General features: G+C 35.5%; 1 protein-coding gene across 4 annotated transcripts in view; it reads right to left on the bottom strand.

Annotated features, from left to right (window-relative positions):
- Positions 1 to 20,709, bottom strand: part of TMEM67 (transmembrane protein 67) — a 59,045-nt gene that overhangs the window by 25,052 nt on the left and 13,284 nt on the right. For all 4 annotated transcript variants that reach the window (XR_014255836.1, XM_082434174.1, XM_082434173.1 and 1 more), the window contains exons 3-16: positions 19,323 to 19,416; positions 18,503 to 18,602; positions 16,965 to 17,034; positions 16,797 to 16,871; positions 12,094 to 12,156; positions 10,459 to 10,613; positions 10,236 to 10,344; positions 9,410 to 9,496; positions 9,021 to 9,086; positions 7,182 to 7,338; positions 6,672 to 6,795; positions 4,936 to 5,041; positions 2,174 to 2,230; positions 1,015 to 1,113 (exon numbers count right to left, since the gene is read on the bottom strand). Coding sequence is in view for 3 of the 4 variants with exons in the window: in XM_082434174.1 (XP_082290300.1) it covers positions 1,015 to 1,113; positions 2,174 to 2,230; positions 4,936 to 5,041; positions 6,672 to 6,795; positions 7,182 to 7,338; positions 9,021 to 9,086; positions 9,410 to 9,496; positions 10,236 to 10,344; positions 10,459 to 10,613; positions 12,094 to 12,156; positions 16,797 to 16,871; positions 16,965 to 17,034; positions 18,503 to 18,602; positions 19,323 to 19,416 (1,362 nt within the window). In the remaining variant the exon portion in view is untranslated. The remainder of the gene's footprint in view (positions 1 to 1,014; positions 1,114 to 2,173; positions 2,231 to 4,935; positions 5,042 to 6,671; positions 6,796 to 7,181; positions 7,339 to 9,020; positions 9,087 to 9,409; positions 9,497 to 10,235; positions 10,345 to 10,458; positions 10,614 to 12,093; positions 12,157 to 16,796; positions 16,872 to 16,964; positions 17,035 to 18,502; positions 18,603 to 19,322; positions 19,417 to 20,709) is intronic.

The following is a 20,709-nucleotide window of genomic DNA, read 5'->3' as shown; positions in this document are numbered from 1 at the left end:
AAGAGAAACTCTAAAGTTAATAGAATAAAATACAGGAGAATACCTTTTTGATCTTGAGATAGGGGAGGCTTTCCTAAACAAGATCCTAAAAGCACATGCCATAATATGAAAACCTATTCAGATGTGACAATATTAAAGTCAAGAGTTTCTGTTAAACAAAGTAACACATAGATAAAATAACACATGAATCACTCTTGGAGAATACATTTCAACATCAAAAACCAAAAGTGGATTTATATTTAGAAAATACATAAAACTCTAAATAAATAAAATATAAAAACTTGTTTAGGGGGCTTCCCTGGTGGCGCAGTGGTTGAGAATCTGCCTGCTAATGCAGGGGACACGGGTTTGAGCTCTGGTCTGGGAGGATCCCATATGCCGTGGAGCAACTGGGCCCGTGAACCACAACTGCTGAGCCTGCGCGTCTGGAGCCTGTGCTCCGCAACAAGAGAGGCCGCGATAGTGAGAGGCCCGCGCGCCGTGATGAAGAGTGGCCCCCACTTGCCGCAGCTAGAGAAAGCCCTAGCACAGAAACGAAGACCCAACATAGCAATCAATCAATCAATCAATAAATAAATCTTTAAAAAAAAAAAAACTTGTTTAAATAAACAAGAAAAACTGAAAACTTAATTAGAAAAATGGGCAAGGGATATAAACAGGAAGTTCACAGAAGGGGAAACCCAAATGATTAATAAAGCATACGAAGAGTAATCAGAGAAATGAAAATTAAATCAAGAATAACATATTACTTACCCCACCAAATTGGCAAAAAATGGAAAGCCTGGAAAAACAGCAAGTGTTGGTGAGGACGTGAGGAAACAAGAACAGCACTGCCGTTGGGTGCAGACTGGCCCACAGCAACGCGGGAGGGAAATGAGCATACACCTCTCTTAGTCCTATACACCAGAGAACTTTTTACTCATTCTTTTTACTCATTCTCTAGCTGTGTCTTATTAGAAGGATATAAAACAGCCAAAAGATAAAAATATACTTAAAAAATTCCTGTGATCATACCTGTAAATCGATCATGGGACTCCCAATGCGTCTCTTCCAACCTGCTGTCTTCAAAAGAGACAATAAAACAGCTAGTCCACCCAACACACCCAAAGCAATCTAAAGGAAAAAAAAAATTTTTGGAATTTATGTAATTTCATAAAGTAATTTCATCCATGTTCAAAGATACTGTAAATAGAAAGTAAGGAAGTACTCAAAAAATGGTGGTGGAAAGTGGCTAAAAGGACATAGGAGCCAAATTTAAGGAACCCCCAATGGTCAAATCTGGGACAATTTGAGCAAGAAAATAGATAGTAATGAATTATCATTGCTAGAATAAATAAATATCCATGAGTCCATACTGATTTAAATAAATAATTGAATAAATAAATCAATGTGGACAAAGGGACAGTTCCTCCTTATAGTAGAACTTTAATTAACAAATATAGAAGAAATGATGGAAATATACAATCACCATCAGACAAATGTCACAGTAACACTTTTTACTGGCAAGAATTAACAATGGGTGCTAAAATTAGAGGGCAAAAGAATAATGAGGAGCAGGATATTTGCATAATCTCAAGTATCTCCTCACAAGATACAAGATACTTATTAATTATAAGTGGAAAAATACAGTGGAGAACTCTGTGGACACCATCTTAGCCATATGATCGAAGTTGACATCACTGTTAATAAGATACACTGACATCAAGTATCTTCTGATATGATTTGCTGAGAAGGGTACAACATCATTTCTGTGGCATTTGTGCTAAAACTACATTTAATCATGGGAAAATATCAGATAAACCCAACTGAGGGCCAAAATACCAGTGTCAGTCATGAAAGACAAAGAACGACAGAGGACCTGTCAGATCTAAAGATACACACGATGGCTAGAAGTAATATGTGACCCTGGACTGGGTCCTGAAACAGAAGAAGGATAGTGAAAAAAATCTGTAAAATCCAAAGAGTATTTAGATTAGTTAACAGGACTACATCAATATTAATTTTCTGATTAAGATCACTGTACTACCATCAGGTAAGATGTTAACATTAGGGGAGGCTGGGTGAGGGATATATTGCAGATCTCTTTATTTTGACAACTTTCCTGTACATGTAAAAACTTTTTTTTTAATTAAAAAATATACTGTAAGTATTTTACAGGTTAAAATAAACTCACATCTGTCTGGACATGTGCTTCTCCTTGATCCATTTCATATGTGACCGAGAAAGAAACCTGATATTTAAAAGAAAGCAAATTAGCCATACTGAAGTTATATAACACAAACCTACTTTTACTATAAAAATACATTTGTAGCTGAATTTTACCATAAATGTCATACTTTTGAACTATCAATGTTACTAGAGTTGGCCCTTATTTGTATCAATACATAAATGAATACGCTTTTGGGAATTATTCTTGCTACTTTAAACATCCCTTTTGAACACATGTTAAAGAAAGAGGGCTTCATTAGGAGTTAGGTTAGGTTCATTAATAGCAGTCAAGCCAAATTAACCATATTTCATTTTCTGATAGGTTTCTGTAACTGAGGAGTGTGACTGATCTTATGTATCAAGAATTCAGCAACTGGCTAAACAATCACAGCCTAAGATGGCAGATTAATCAAAAGGCTGAACAAGAATCTTAGGGATACCACTATATTGAGACAGGAGAAAGAAGAACCAGTAAAGGGTTAAGAGAAACAGGAGTGTGAGAAGTAGGAGAGGGAAGATACCTAAGTCTTACCAAGGTCATGAACAGGGAGTTTCAAGAAGGAGGAGGTCACCAGTAGTGTCAAATGTTGTACAACTGGCCCTTGAACAATGCAGGGGTTAGGGACACCAACCCCCGTGCAGTCAAAAATCCAGACAGAACTTTAGAGTTGGCCCTCCGCATCCATGGATTCAACCAACTTCGTGTAGTGCTGTGGTACATATTTAGTGAAGAAAAAAAAAAACCCATGTATAAGTAGACCCTGCAGTTCAAACCCATGTTGTTTAAGGGTCAACTGTATAAGTGTCAAGTTAAAGAAATAAAGCCAGTGTATGTGGAATTCATTGCTGACTTCATGAAACAGGTTTTCAAAGAAGCAAATGGCAAGAGCAAAACTGCAAATGATGAAAGAGTAAATGGTTGGGAAACCAAGGAAAGACACATGATAGCAAGCTGAACAGCTGGCAGAGTTGATGGAAGATTTTACTGTTTGGTTGTGTTAGTTTGTTTTTAAGATGGGGCAACCTGAAGGGTATTATAAGCAAAGGAAAGGGACCTTTCCTTTGAATAAAGGGTTGTGGGTGAAACAGGATACTGGAGGGAGTACCCTAAACAAGTACAGGTTGAAAGTTCGCTTAAGAAAGGGGGAAGGGTCCTTTTTTCTTAGAAACAGGAACAGGAGTCAGGAAAGATAATGAAACAGAGATACTTAAGTATTAAAGAGGAAATCTGAGGGAATTCATATTGGATGGTTTTGATCTGCTCAGTAAAATACGAAGATAGGTTATTTGCGATTGGTGAGAGAGCAGAGATGTAGCTGGATACTTAAAATGAATGTAGAACTTTACAATAGCTGTCATGAGAAATTAAGAAATGATGAAAGAACTGTACATTCTACAATTAGAATGAATTTGAGGTGGACTTCCTCAATATGGTTTTATGATTCTCTCAACTTTTTTCTCTTGTTTTCTAACTTGTCAAGACTTAGTTTAGAATATTTTGGACGAGAAAAATATTTAAAGAAAATACCCAGAAGTGTTTTATTTTAAGATAAATATATTCCTGACTACCCAAGGATGACCATTCCAGGAACACGTAAACCAGGAAGTCTTTTGTTGTTACTAAGCATGTTTCTGGATTTTCTTCTCCTCTCACTATACTGTATACAAATACAGGCAATTGAAGCTAATTTTAACATGAAATCAGGTAATACAAATGAGGATGTGAAATCTTTCAGAGAAAAGTTATTTATGTGCCTACTTTTCACTTAATGAAAGCCTGAATCAAATAGTAACTGAGCACAAGTACAAGCACAACAGAGGGGCCAAAAGCACTGGCTGAAGAACTAGAATATTAAAATTCAGAAAAGTAAAATAATAGGAATTAAAAGCTATTAGTGAGTCTTGGAGGTAAGGAATGCTCACCTTCCAAGTCTCATGTTTCTGGAGAGGACAGGGAATGAGGAAGAAGTACAGAAGGATTAGCTTGCTTTTGATCTCTACCCTCTCTCATTTACCCCTCGTCAAAGCAGGGGTGCTTCACCTGCCTGGTGAGGTACAGAGGAGGAACTGTGTCGTGCGGCTCGGCCTTCCCCAGGCTCATTCTCTTTGGTGTAGCCTGTTTTCAGTGTGTACGTGGTATCGCTTCCATATACAGGCCCTGCGCGGCAGGGGAGGATTTTAGTTCTGTGGTTAAATTTAACTGAGTTGGGAAACAGCAGAAGACTAATTGGCTGCAGGTCCAAACTGCATTCTCTAGCTCACTTCAGCGCTACTAGTTATAAAGCTGATAATTTGATTCTCTTTCTGCCTGTTGAATTGTGTCTCTATCAAGTGGGCAAGACTGGTGAGAAGAGGAACACACATGCCCACTTAAGGTCTGAGTTCCTGGTTTAGTTAGTCAAGGAGGCAAAATCTTAACAGAAGCAAGGTGGCCAAAGAGGACGGGAGCAGATGCCGCATGGCTCAGCATACCCCAGGATACCGAACAGGGAGGCCCAGCTGCTGGTGACGCTGTCTACTGACAAACATAATTCTTGCTTTTTTATACCCAGGATCCATAAGAACTCACCTCTTACCACTATTAGTAAAAAATAATTAAGTCTTGACTATATAAAGTGCCATGTTTACTTAAAACTTTAAAAAGGACTAATTGTCTTTTGACCATAACACGAACTCTATCAGCATTATACTAACACATAGAGAGGCAATGATTAGGAAGGAACTCACCTTCACAGACTGGCTGTTGGGATCTTTGATATCAATGTCACTGTAGGCAATGGTAATTAAGGGAGGGTAGATATTTCCATTTTTTGTGTTGGGCACAAGGCGGATACTGTTTAAAAGAAAATTCATTTTTAGTTATAAATACATCTAGGCCCTTAAACATACATTTAACTTATTGTTTCTTCTGAATTAGATATGGATAGTCTTGGTGATCTCAGAACTACCAGTTACTAAAAACTAGAGGTCAAACATAAACTAATGGTAACAACATAGGCTATTTGAAGTGGTCAAAACTTTATATTGAAATATAACCTCTGAGACAAATTAGAAACTCTTGTTGATCTAGGTCCTATGAAGTTTACAAATGAAATCAGTGAAGTACTGTGCACCACTTTTGAGGACTACTCAAAAGAGAAGTGTTACATGAAGCCTAGAGGAAGGCAGGTAATGTCCTAATTTTCAAAGAAGATGAATTCTTAACAAAATACTGTGTCATATCTAATACTGTTTAGGGCACATAATGGGGTACATTTTGCTGAATTCAATGCATTAGTAATGTACAGTTTGTAAACTCAGAAAGGAAAATGCCAAGCACCAGTGGCCAGCATAGTTTCTCCAAGAGCAAATCAGGCGTGACTAGTTTCAATTTCGTTTTCACTAGGGATACTACATTAGATTGAGGGACTGCTAAAAACAGCACAGTTGGATTTCAGCAAGGTATATGACAAAACTTCTGTACTGCCTACCTCATAAGGTTATCATAAAAATCAAAATGAAAAAAATAATGTATGTTGAAGTGCCAGAAAGAAGATGGTGTTGATTTTCATCAGTGTATTCAAGGTGCACATCATAAAATATTGGAGTGGGAAGGCTGGTTAAGGTCTTAAGAGATAGGAATCTCACACTGGAGAAGACACACGAGGGCTGCAAGGCACTACCCTAAGGCAGGGTCATCATTAAAGTATTCTAGGAAGGGACTTCCCTGGTGGTGCGGTGGTTAAGAATCTGCCTGCCAATGCAAGGGACACGGGTTCGATCCCTGGTCCGGGAAGATCCCACATGTCGCGGAGCAACTAAGCTCGCGCACCACAACTACTGAGCCTGTGCTCTAGAGCCTGCGAGCCACAACTACTGAGCCCATGTGCCACAGCTACTGAAGCCCACACACCTAGAGCCCGTGCTCCACAACAAGAGAAGCCACCGCCATGAGAAGCCCGCGCACCACAACGAAGAGTAGCCCCCGCTCGCTGCAACTAGAGAAGGCCCGTGCGCAGCAAGGAAGACCCAACACAGCCAAAAATAAATAAATAAATTTATTTTTAAAAAAAAAGTATCCTAGGAAGAGTGAGGTGTTGATAATTAATGAGGGCCAACCTAGAACAGTAGCTGTTAAAGGAGATGGAGCCAGAGGAGGCCTGCCTATTGCAATCACCTGGCAGGCTCTAACATACCTGCTTCAGCCCACTGATCTTCACTTTTCCCCTCTCAACCCGTTCTAATTTAGCAGGTCTAGAGTGGGCCTACAATATGAATTTTGGCAAAAGTCCTTAATCTCTTCTGACGTAATTCTCCCCTCTATTAGTGTATCCCAATCTATCGGGACATCTAAAAACACATTATGTATTGTTCCAGTTCAGGTGTTCTTATTGTTTTCATCTGATAATTACAGGTCAGTACTTTCAATACCACATTTTCCCATATACTCTAAGACTCATTTAGTGCATTAGACGTTTGTTTACCTCAGTGATATTTGGGTAGCAACTCGAATTAATCTTGGCTGACTTCCTAAGTCGTTTTCTCTTCCACTTAGTGCATCCACTAAGAACATGCGCCGAGTCAGAAGCCACTTGCCGGAGCTACTGTCTTTTATAATAAAAAATAAAAAAAAAAAAAAAGATAGCATTTAAAAAATACCTTCAATTCTTCAAGATGGCTCTCAAGGAGAACTTTTGCAGTTCTACTAATTTTTCTACTAAAATTAGCCCTGATTTTACAGTTCTACTAATTTTTCTCAGGATACACTTTTAGCAATAACATAATTTCTTAATAATAAGCCTGATATATTTAGTAAAAATTTCTAAATATACCAGCAACCTTACTGTTTTACTTTTAGGCATGCTATATAGAAACTTATACTCAGAGAGAATCTATGACCATTCTTATAATCTGTGATTTATTAAATTATCATGTTGGTTGACTGGTTTATTGACTTCAGCTCAGAGAAAGAGTGGTATGTATGGATGCCTTACCTTGGTTCACAAATATTTTATTGTGCTGAAGATTTAAGTTTAACACAGGCACAGCCCAAATATATTGGTGTTGATTTTCATCAGTATATTCAAGGTACACATCATAAAATGTAGGCATGGGGAAGTCAGTTAAGATCTTAGAGATAGGAATCTCACACTGGAAAATAAAATGAAAAATGAAAGTATCCCAATTGAAAATTAGAAAGCATATTTATTAACTTTAAAAGTTTTTTTTAATTGTAAAATGAAATATCTTCAGTTATCGTGTTTATACACATTTCCATGTGTCTTTCAAAACATGAATACTATGTATGATTCTTTTATAAGGGCCAAAATAACTAACAGTAAAGAACCACCTGGATCTTGTCCTACAGCCCATTCATTCTCAACAGTAAGTGTACAGTGAAAAGGTTTAAAAACTCCTATCCTATGGGATGAGGTCCCAGTTCTTTCTCCTGATGTACACTGCAGTTTATGATTCAGCTCCCCTTAATAGAGCCAGGTTTATCTCCCACTGCTCCCTCTCTGTCTATGGTCCAGTCACACTAATCTACTTACAGTCTCTAAATATGCTATGCTATTCTACATCTCTCTGACATTGCAAATGGTGTTTCTGCTTGACATTCCCTTCCCCACTGTGCTCTCCTGGCAAACTCATATTCACTTTACAAGCTCAAGTATCACTCACTCTGTAAAGCCTTACTATATTTCCCCAGGAACTGCTAATGAACCCTCCTTTGGACTAACATGGTACCTTGTTCATATCTATAGAACAACACATCACATTCTTTGCAATTCTTTGTCTGTCTATATAGCTGTTTTCTCTACTGGCTGTGAACTCCTTGAGAGGCAACCAGGTTCAATGGAAAAACTATGATTTTCAAGCCTAACAGAACATTTACTTGAGTAAATTACCTAATCTTACTGAGCACCATTTCCTCATTCATAAAACACAAATAATATGTATTTCACATAGTTATTTCACGGGTCAGATGAGATAAAAATGATAAAATGCTGAGCATACAGCAGCAGGCATTTAACAAGTGTTGATTCTCCTGGCCCAAGGTAGACACACCATAGCATTTTTTAAAAATAACATATAAGTCATTTCTGATAATAAAAGTAAATTCACGTTCATGATAGAAAATTTGGAAAATATAAAAAAGAGAGAAAAAAAAGAGAGAAAATCACCTGTAATCCCACCATTCAGAGATAACCACTGTTAAAAATGTTTATCTTCTTCTAATCTGTTTTCCCTGATAGTATTTTTCAATGTGGTTTTAACAAAACTGGAAGCACAGTTTTGTTCTATGGCACATGTATATGCATTTTATCAAGAAGTATTTTTGTAGACTAGTGAATTTCTTTCAAACGTTTAATGGCTCACAATATTCCTTTGTACCATACTGTAGTTTTAAAATGCATTACCAAAGGAAGGAAGGTCAGGGAGGGAGGGAGGGAGGAAAGCATGGAGGGAGAGAAAAGGAAAGCATTTTTATTTGTTTCTGGAGGGTAGAGGGAGGAGGGAGTGATAACACTTTATTGTTCATTAAAAATAAAGTAATACTTTTGCTTTATTCTAAAATGCTCAAAAGTAGAGATTATTTTTATGACCTATATGCCTAGAAGTAAATAAACAATTGATTATGATGTTTAAGACTCTATCTATGACAAGGTACTCTTTTCATGCTGATTAGATTAATAAAAACTGTATCAATTGGTGAAATTATTCATTACTACAAAAAATTTCCAATTTCAAAAATTCAAAGATATTCCAATTATTGCTGATGTGAAAAACTGAAACTAAAATACAGACTGTCTAAAATAGTTCCAACTTACATTCTGTTGATAGGTTGTTCCAAAGGAATAAGCAGCATTTAGTCTTGTCTCTGTGTCTGGACAAAGCTACAGCAAAAGAATACAACTGATAAATATCTCTCACAAATGTTTTCTTTGCTTATAGTCAAGGGTTCTCAACACTCAACATGGACATATACTTTATATAATACTCGTTCAATGTATCAAGGGAATGAAAAGTTAAGGGAGCATCTTTGTTATAAGTCATAACTTAAAGTAGTTTTAAGAAATTCCAATTTAAAACACATGAAAAAAATCAACTCTACCAAGCAACTGATGCTCTATCCAAGCAATAATCTAGTGTTTTCCTCATCTTTGCCTCAGTCAAAAATAAGACACGTTAGGAATTCTCTAGCTCGAATCATACTCACCTGTAAAACACCTCCTTCTAAAGTTTGCCACTTGAGAAAATTTCCTCTTACATCATAAGAAGCAGCAACAAACTTCAGTTTTGTATTCTGATTAAAGAAAAACAAGAATAAAACAATGTCACATACTCTGAAACTCTATAAATATATATATTACATAAAACAGTCTATACAAACTTTCAGAGTTTAGACTTCCAGAGTATATATTCAGTAAAATAGTCCATAAAATTTTTTTCATTGTTGATTGATCTTTTCTTTTTACAGAGATTAAACACACCAAAATAAATGGACTGGGTTTTCGCACAAAAACTATTATTTCAGAATTGAGAGGCAGTGCTGGTGACAGATAACTTCTTTTCAAACCTGTTAAATGTGTGTGTGTGTGTGTGTGTGTGTGTGTGTGTATGGGGGGTGAGTAGGGGAGGGAAAAATCTGTTCTTTCATTCTAGAAGGTCAAAAAGTTGAGGTAAGAATTTGGAGCTGTGAAGTGCTAAGGAAAGGCATAAGAATCCCAGTCAATCTTTGGAAGCCGTTTTTAAACATGTGGAGATACAGGACAGAGATGGCTTTGCATCTGGTGATGAACACTGTCCTTCCCAACCCCACAAGTACTACTTGCTGCCATAACGACATAATCCAGAGGTATCATATACTCAAGTAAGGCAGCTAAACTTTATATTGTTTAGTTCCTCAGCAGCTAATATTTAGATTTAGTTTAGTAATTAAAGTTTTAAAAGCCTATCAAGAATTATGACTAGTAATATTCTTGTTACTTTTTAAAATTATAAATCAAAATGTAGTTATCTTTCAATAATATAGTGACTTGTACCTGGTTTTCCCCTTTAAAACTGAAATTTGTAGGAAGAGGTGTAGTACTGAGTACTTGAGGTGCTAATCCTAGCTGGTCTCCATAGAACAGCCATGGAAGATTCTGTCTCCTATAAACAATCACAATTGTTTTAATAATGGGGAACAATTCTTAATATGTATTTGTGAAAGTAATTGCACTGAATTTCGTCAAAATGATGGTTCGTCATTTAGAATAGCCTTACCAAAACGAAACAGAATGAACAGTGCCCAGTCCAGCAGTATTTTCAAAGATAAACTGAAACAGTCGACATGCATCAAAAGTGGTAGAGTCATAAGAATTCATATTCATCACACACATATTTCCAAGAGCTTGGCAAGATGTTAGATTGGCATACACCTACAAGAGAACAATGACAAAGAAATGTATGGACTTTAACATCCTAAGCAAAAGTTGATATAAAAATTATGCTCGGTTTTAACTTTACCTATTCTGCAAATTCTTTTTTTGGATATTCTTTTGCTTTTAATACCTTTCCTCTAATTTAAGTAGAAAAGAACTTTCTATATGGCAGATAAATAATTTGTACATTTTAACTGTAAATTTTGGGTGGAAATATAAAGACAAGCAATTAAAAGAAGAACTAACAGCATGACATTTTAAAAAGCTATTATGTAGAATTATTTTTGAAAGAATAATAATTTGTTCCTATATTAGAGCTTATGCATATAAATCTAATCCATTTTAAGTGATTTGTTTATGAACAGCAAAATAAGATCATTTGTTGAGTTTGCCCCTCAAACTTCTTTTCCAGTTTTCCCTTTCAGGAAAAGACCACTCCATTTTTAGTTATTCAAATAAAAATCACTGCAGTAATATTCTTTCTCTCCCTTCTCGTATCCAGCTCATCATTAAATCCTATTGGCTCAATCTTCAAAGTATATCCAGAAGCTAAACATTTCTCACACTTCCATGGCACCACCCTTGTCCATGAGTCCACTTTCTCTCACTTGGATTACTCTAATGCTCTCCTAAATGGTCCCCCCACTTCCGTCTTTGCCCCAACAAAATCTGCTCTCCATATTAGAGTGATCTTGTCAAAACCTGAGGTCAACCATTGTCTTCCTTTGCACAAAATCCTCTACATCCCTTCCAGTAAACTCCAAGTCCTCACCATAGTCACTCCCTTCATCCGTGAACTCATCTCTCCACTTTCCCTGCTCACTCTGCTCTAGCCACTCAGGTCTCCTTCCTGTTTCTTTAGCACGAACACCAGAGAACTCCTGCTTTGGGACCTCTGCACTTGCTGTAGTCTCTGCTTAGAATACTCTTCCCCTAGATATTTACAAGGCTCTCTTCTACTTCCTTCAGATCTTTACTCAAATATCATGCTCCCAGAGATGCCTGTCCTGACCACCCTCCATAAAATAGCACCACCTTCCACTCTCTATGCTCTTTATCCTGATTTATTTGTCTTCATAGCACTTAGCACCACCTAACATTTACTTACAATATAATTCCACGAGGGATTTTTCCTCTGCCTTTTCCTGAAATAGATAACTTAAAGATTTGAGAACAGGGCCTGGCACACAGTAGGTCATCAATAAACATTTACTAAATGATAGTATGAATCAGTTTCCCCTAACATTCAATTTCTGCTGAATAAGTTTGGACACATTCAATTTACAAATAATGAAATGTGAAATGAATAACATTTTCTTTAGTATTCTCTTTCAGTCCACTTAGAAAGGGTTTATTTTTCTTACAGAAAATGACTAAGGAGATATATCTACTTAGAAAAGTTTTATTAACTGGGGAAAAAATTGTATCACAATTCTTTGAAATGAAATAAAATTATTTTCTAGAAATTCAAACATACCCAACAAGCAGCTGCTGATGATTGCAAATACTCTGCAAACCATTCTGAAGTAAAAGACATGCCCTGTAAACAAAAAGATGAATTTTAGTTTTAAGTTCAAATAGAAATTCCTTAACCCTACACTGTTTAGAAGACATTAATATGCATATTGCTGAGTCGGAAATAACTAACATTACTTTCTCAATATTATCAGAAAAATAGATTCTAATGGGAATATAAGAATTAATTCTAAGCAAGGTCAGTAATTACAAATAGGACTGAATTACAAAATCACATCACTTAGGCAAAGGATATAAGGAAACAAAGTATGTCTATAATCAAAAAAAAAAAAAAAAACCCAAACACTATTATGCCCATTTCACTAAAACAAAAAACAAAAACCAAAGTGCAAAAAAATAAAAGAAAAACTAGATTCTGACTTAGTATTGGTTAACATTTACTGATTTAGGATTATTACACTGTATTAAACTGGCAAGTAATAAAAAAGAAATATTTGTGAATGATTTCTAAGCAACTGGAGACTGGGGATATACAGAGTAACTAATATATAAAATCTCCAAAGTGGTGATTCACAAACAATGATGGGTATCAGAATCAACTGTGGAATTTCCTAAGAACAGAAAATGCTTGGCTTCATTCTAAACCAAATGAAACAGAATGTCTAGGATGAGACCAAGGCATACATGTGCTCTGAAAGCTGCAGATACAAGCCTCTAGTTAAGCACCACTGCTGTAAAGCTCATCTGCATATCTTGTTAAAAAATGAGACACCGAGAAGCACCATTCAGAATAAATTCTCTGAACATGGACAACGGAGATAAAACCAAATTATATGAATCGTGACACCACAACTGTCAAAGAAATCTAAAATAAAGTTATGAGTCACTTCATAATTCATTATTTTCATCTCTTCAATAAGCAAAAATTCTCATTTTATAAGAAGAAAACCTATGCATAGAAGGTTGACTAACACACACAAAAAAACTGAGTAAAAATGGAAAGCAATAACAACAGTACTGGCAAATGCATGTAAAATGAAGCCACAGACAATGCCAGTGATAAAGTTGTATGGTCCTTTGTAAAACAATATCCATGGAATTTTTAGAAACACTTAGGAAATTTGTCTCAAGGCAATAATCTCCCCAAAAGGAAAAACACATCTTTGTGCATAAAATGGTTGACAGCAATATTATTAATAACAGAAAACCTAAATAGTCAATAGACATACAATTACATGAATTTCAATGCATAAACTGGAGTATTAATAAACTGGAGTATTACGTGACTATTTAAAATTATAATTACATTGGTTGAGCCTGGAACACAGTATAGAGAAACCAAGGTAGTGCCTAAAGACTGAAAGACATGTCAAAATAACACAGGGGCTATACCAAAGGGAAGTCCAAATGTGAGACAATTTGAGCTTTGAAAAAAAGAATAACAGTGACAGATTATAACACACTCATGATACCTGGAGTTTGCAGTAAAGCTAAAAAAAAAAAAAAGCACAGAGAGAAAAGAAAGCATTCTTTATAGAAGACTGCTAACTAAAAATATAAAGGGAACAACAGAATTGTGAAATCATTTTGAAATAACCAATTTAATAATTGATTCAGGTAAGGTTCATCAATGGCTGCTAAAATAGATATGTAAGTAGTCTCAAAGTAAAATCTCAGACTAACTTATTAGTCACAGTATCTTTACAATGGAGAGAAGTGGCAGACAGCACCATGACCAGGCAGTCAATTTAGCATCACCACTAACTGCACATCCTGACATTATGTGCTCCTTGTTGATGCAATGGGCTGTACACAACACCTATATCATATTTTTGCAAAAAGACATTTCACTGAGTCTAATCATGAGAAAAATCCAGAGTGTGGGATGCTCTACAAGAAAGTTGGCCTTGACTCTGCAAGAGTCAATGCCATAAAAGCAAAAAAAAAAAAAAAAAAAACCCAAAACAAAACCAAAAAACCCAAAAAGCAAAACAGAACAAGGGTCTCTCTGTTCTAAATTAAAGGAGACTAAAAAGATTAACTCAATGTGGGGTCTTTCACTGATCCTGGGTCCCCCTTGCCAAAAAGACTTTATTGAAACAAGTGGGGAAATTTGGATATGAACAGTATATCAGGTAATTCTATTATATTAATTTTAATCTTATTAGGTGTGATACCAGAAAAATGCCCTTGTTCTTAGGAGCTACATAATAAAGTATTTAGGAGTGAAATGTTATACAGCTACAACTTATTTGCAAGTGGCTCAGAAAAAAATATGGATGTGTATGTGTGCATATGCATACGTTTACATACACAGAGAGAGATAAAGCAAATGTGGCAAAACATTAATAATTGGTTAAACTACTAAAAGATATATGCACAGTTATTATTTTTTCCAACTTTTCTGCAACTTAAAAATTTTTCAAAATTAAAGTTGGGAAAACAAACCAAGACGTAAGGTGTTTTTGGAAAAAGGGAATGGGAAGACACTGATTCATATATTTGGAAAGTTTTTATTGATTTTCTGGTATATTACTTGAGGAGGATTGGATGTCTCTCTTATAAAATTATATAAAACTATAGGATAAATACAGAAATAGTTAGAGATGTGTGTATATATATACATAATGTCTGTATATATTTTCTAGCTATGTCTGCTAAAGAGGGCATACTAGGCATGGTAAGCTTGGTTTCTAAATATTATCCTTAAGAGCTTCTTAGAGAAATAACTTTCCAGGGCTGAAGCAGGAAAAGTACAAGATGAGCCTGGAAATCTTATTGTGCCAGAAAGTAAGGAAATGCTCAAAGAATGACAGAGATATGTCAAAAAGACATAGGAACCAACTCAAAGGGGCTTCTAATAATGGCCAAATCTATGACAATTTGAGCACCAAAACAAATAATACATATACTGGATTATAAAAAGGGAATAAAATAGGAACCCACAAATCCATACTGTCCTTACTGAACAAATAAATATATAAAGGTGAGGAAGGGAAAATTCCTTACAGTAGAACGTTAATAATGTGGAAGGAATGATAGAAACATTTGGCAACCATCATAGTAGTGGTTGATGAAGGCTAGTGACATCAGTGGAAACTAAAGCTACTTAGTTTAGAGAAGGTTTAGAGAAGAAGAAGTGTAACCTTGGAAATTCTCCTCAAAAATACTACCAAATACAAAGGGAAAATGGTAACTTAATAGCAGATGTGGTGAGTTTACAGCAGGGGGTGACGGTTAGGTTGACATCACCAGTGGTGGGACAGATGGACATCATGTGTCTCCTGATGTGACACAATGGATTGAGAAGAGCACATCTTTTTTGTGGTTTCCTGCCAGGCATGTCCTGATTATGAAAAAAGACTGGATGGACCCACGTTGAGGGTCACCCTCTGGATTGTAAGGCCTGTAGTCTTCAAAACTGTCGAGCTAGGGGACTTCCCTGGTGGCCTAGAGGTTAGGATTCTGGGTTTTCATTACTGTGGCCCAGGGTTCAATCCCTGGTCAGGGAACAAGATCCCACAAGCCGTGTGGCATGGCCAAAAAAAAAAAAAGTAAAATGACAAAACTGTCGAGTTCATGAAAGGCAGGGAAAGACTGAGGACCTGTTCCAGATTGGAGGAGACTGAAGGGGACATGACCTCTAAATGACTGGTAATCTGAGACCAAATATGAAAAAGACACATTGTTGGAATTTTTGGCAAAATTATTTTTACTTATTTTGAAAAGGAAAAAATGAAAATTAAAGGCCTGCAAATTTGATAATGGTATATGTCACTATAATCCGAGACTGGAGAAGAATGCCACAGAAAACATAAATCTTATTACAAATGAGCCAATTTTTGGATGATCTTAAGCTCCCTATGTATATGTCTATTTTAGTATTTGTTTTTCTGCAAATATTTGGTACTTGCCTGTAATCCCACAAGACTACACTGGAGGAGAGGAATTTTTGCTTTATTCATGAGGATTCCAGATTCCACCCTCATCACGGCTATCCTTACAGCCCCCCAGTCACTCCCATTTATTCAGTGACGATTGTAGCAACCAGATCCTAGCCTGTCCACACAAGCTCTACTCATTAACTAACTCCTAGTTAGTCATCTAACTCCTATTCTCTCGGACTGATGACCTCTTCAGTTCCAATTCATCCACTTCCCATTTTACATCCCAGATCTTGTCATCACCAGATTCTGTTGCAAAAGCTCTAACTATATGCCATCCCACTCTCATCTATAAACAAGGAACTTGGCCAGATACAAATAATCCTCAAATCTCCAGTGATTACCATGTACAGGCTCTGTGAGGTAGGTATTATTATACCCAACCTACAGACAATAAAACTGACGTTTAGAAAGCCCAAAGGTATAAAACTAATGACTGGTAAATCCAGGTTCAAATCTAGAGTCTCTGGTGCTCTTAACTATATTATACTGCATTCTTTATAGGATCTATAAAGGACCTTTCCAGCTTAAACATTCTGAGATTCACTGAAAAAGAAATGAGCTAAGGTAGAGAAGAGAGCAACTGTACTTATAAATTATAATGCTGAATTGTTGTCTAATGTTTCTTACTGACTGATAATTTCTGTTTTAAAGTGATTTACACATAAATGTTTCTCATTTTAGCCCAAATTAATTACCAAAGGAAGAAATGCAGAAATATCCTTAACAATAGAACAAAAAAAACCTGAAGCATACTCACAAGATCTCCATAACGTGCAGCTGAAATCATATGTGGAGGGAAATTCCCTGTGCTGCTGAAGCATAGTCCCCCTGTCTTCATTAATAAATAAGAAAAAAAAAAAGTTTATGGAAGAATATAAGTAATTTAATTTAAAAGTATATACATTATCAATTTGATTAGACTTACTAAAATGTTAGGTTCTGAACACACACAGGACCTGCTGGTATTAATGAATGTTGGTTCACATTGGACACACCTGTCAATATAACAAAAATAATTTTTTAAATGTTAATAAATTACACTAGCCTTAATTTAATTGAGAACTTGTCTTCCTAACTGATTAGATTAGATTCATTCAACTAAGCAATTACTTGTAATAAAGTAAACATATTAAAAGTACTAATGCTGATATACTACTCTTTGTACTACAAGGCAAGGTATAAATAAATAAAATTAACCAATAATAGGCGAATATTCTTTTGAAACCGCAGGTAATGTAAAATAAATAGTATTGAATAGCAAAGATGGTTAAGTCACTCAAATAACAAAAGAGCCCAACAAACTCATATAAATGAAACCAAATCTATTTTTATAAGTAGTTATTATCGAATATACTTTCCTTATTTTTCTGCCACAAAGCAAAAAGGTAACACGCTGAAAAGAAACAAGTATCTATACCCTCATCAAATCTACAACAAACACTCTTAAAGTCTTTCATCGTCTTTATTTATTTTAGGAAAATACTTTATATTTTTCATTAATGAAAGATATAGAGGGAGGGAGGGCAGTGGACTAGTGGGGACGCTGATAGGCTTCTATGGGTACTCATTACTTACAAAATAGAACAGGTAGGAGGAGGAGCTGGGGCACAGCACAGAACTCAGACTAGGCTTGGGGAGGTATAAGAGGGGAGGAATAGGGGATCAACCCAGTAGTCTGTATTAGGATGCTACAACCTAGGTCAGCCTGAGAGAAAAGATGATCCAACACTAAGTATCCCCAGGAGAAACTGCTCAAGTATTTTCTGTCTCAAATTTGGGAACTGAAGAGAAAATGGTATTTAGAGGGAGGTCAGCATGTAGGCGTCTAAAAAAATTGAAGAATTGGAATAGGGATGATGTGTTTGAGTTAAAGAAAGGGAGGGGTGTGTGTGTGGTGTGCAGGTATGCATGCATGAATGGGGAACAGGAAGTGACAGAGAATAAGACTATAAATCAGGATACCTGGGTTATGATAATTATCATCACATTTATTAACATATTTTTATGTAATATAATATATAAAGATAGTACCTAGTATATAATAAGTAGATTGTAAATAAAAGTTACTATTATATACTATGCATTATATTATAGATTATGTATAAATTACATGACAAACAAAAATAGCTACCTTTCACTGAGCACTTACTCTGTAGTGCTTAGCTAAGAACTTTAGGTATGTAAAGTATGTTTCTGAGCTGTGGTAACAGCCTGTGAAGTGGGTGGTATGTCCCCATTCTGAAGACAAGGAGACAGACTTATCGAGCGAGGTCAAACAACCAACAAGACACTGAAACAAGAATTAAACCCTATTCTGTCTCATTTTCTGGGCCTCAGCTTCTTTACCTGTTTATTTCTATCCTTCCTTGGGTTATTGTGAGGAGAAAGGAATCTGATAGGAAAGGCACAGATTCTACATAAATATAAGACATTAATGAAGTCAGCACCCAGCACACCGCTTACCTGTTTCCTAAAGCATTTGCTATTGTAAAAGAGTTTTCACTTTCCTCACAGAGCTTACAAGTTGCTTGAGACAACAACGTTCCATTAACATCTCTTTCCACTAAACAATTTAGAAACAATAAGATGTTAACTCATAGTCAATAGATAAGCTTCTATACACTTCGTAAAACCCAGGTGTAATTATTATTCTAGTAATTCTCAAAACACCTTGTTTTCATAAAGACGTGTCAAACACCATCCATAATAAAGTATCGAAAAGTGAAGGCTTCCCCATTCCCACATAAAAAATACAGAAACCAATTTCCAAATCATCATCGTCATAATAAATTAATATATTTTCCTCAAAGAACTTCTTACCTCTTACCTGCATGTCCCTGTTACACTGGATTTGGGGAAACAAGTATTTTCATAGACTTCTGATAAGTTTCACAACTTAGAGGGCTTTTGGTGGTATCTATCAAAATTGTAAATTCACATACCTTATAATACTACAATTCCATTTTCAGATACCTAACCCACAGAAACACTTGAACATGTACATAAGAATATTCATCAAAACATTATTTGTTAGAAAATAATCTAAATATTTTAAATAGCAAAATGCTATGAAATACCATGGAGTGGATTAAAAAGAATGTGGTAGCTCTAACAGATCATACCATTAATTGAAAAAAGTATGCTGGAGAACAATGTTTTTGCTATGAAATATTTATATAAAAAATACCACTTATATTTCCTGTGGTTACAATGTATACAATGTACATTAAAAACAGGGAAAAAAAAGAGTCTATAAGGACACATTCTAGAATCTACTTCTTACCTAAAATATGGCCAGTGGGACAGTGGCATTTTCCTTCTGCAGTTAAACCACCAGGGCAAGAAATACAGTTCCAGCCATCTCCAGTAACACCTTTCTAAATTAAAAAAAAAAAATTATTTTCCCTTTCTTAATTAATGTTCTCCTTCTTAATTGATCATGTAAGTTCAAAAAGCCACAATAGTGTATAATTTGCAGGAGATATGCAAATAAATTATACAAATATGAGCCACATAAAGATTTCCTGGATAGACAATTTGTGCTTATATTCAAAAATTAAGCTATACATTATTACTATAAGTACTGACTACTATTAACTCCAGGCAATAGTTCTTTCTTCCTTATGATTTTCAATTTAAATGAGTCCTTACTCTCATAATTAATATTGTCATTCAGTTTTTCCATTTACAAAGAAAAAATGCAACGAAATTCAACACTATTTAATCAACAGATAGCCAATTAATAGTTTAGTCTTACCTGTTCTAAAATAGTTATTCTAATTTTTAAAAATTCAAATACAATAGCTTTTAACAATTAAGTTATGATTTAAAATGGATGAATTTTATGGTAAATAAATATACTTAAAGTTGTTTAAATTATGAGATCTTTCCTTTTATCTACTAATAGTTTGTACTAGTAAAGGTTTTTTTTTAAAGAAATTCACGTTCTTTTATTTATTTATTTATTTATTTATGACTGTGTTGAGTCTTCGTTTCTGTGCGAGGGCTTTCTCTGGTTGTGGCAAGTGGGTACCACTCTTCATCGCGGTGCGCGGGCCTCTCACCATCGCGGCCTCTCTTGTTGCGGAGCACAGGCTCCAGACACGCAGGCTCAGTAATTGTGGTTCACGGGCCCAGTTGCTCCGTGGCATGTGGGATCTTCCCAGACCAGGGCTCGAACCCGTGTCCCCTGCATTGGCAGGCAGATTCTCAACCACTGCGCCACCAGGGAAGCCCCTAGTAAAGGTTTTTGATAAAATATGACATCATCAAAAATTGGGCTTAAAATATTATATGGTTTAGAAAAAAACCTGGGGTAAAAATACAGTAATTTTATTACAAATATGGATGTAACCAAAATTAATAGAAAACAATGGTAACAACAAAACAATGCCACAAATTATTTTAGGTTTTGGTTGAAAAGACTAGATATATCAAGAAATGCTCCTATATTTATTAGTACATTTATACATGTAGGACTATTTAAAAATTACGATAGCTTAGTAATGTCACTGAAAAATAAATCTGCTTTGGCACCATTTCATATTAGCAGCTTTTTATCACTGTAATTCAGCTAGGGTCAATATTTCCAAAAATATAAAGTTTCAAAATGATCATCAAACCTGTAAGTACTAGTCACAAACCAGGACTGGTTTATATATTAAATATTA

Source organism: Balaenoptera physalus, assembly GCF_965194825.1.
Source record: "Balaenoptera physalus genome assembly, chromosome: 17".
NCBI lineage: Eukaryota > Metazoa > Chordata > Mammalia > Artiodactyla > Balaenopteridae > Balaenoptera > Balaenoptera physalus.
The sequence above is the reverse complement of the archived record's forward strand: the minus strand, read 5'-3'. Positions and strand labels throughout refer to the sequence as shown.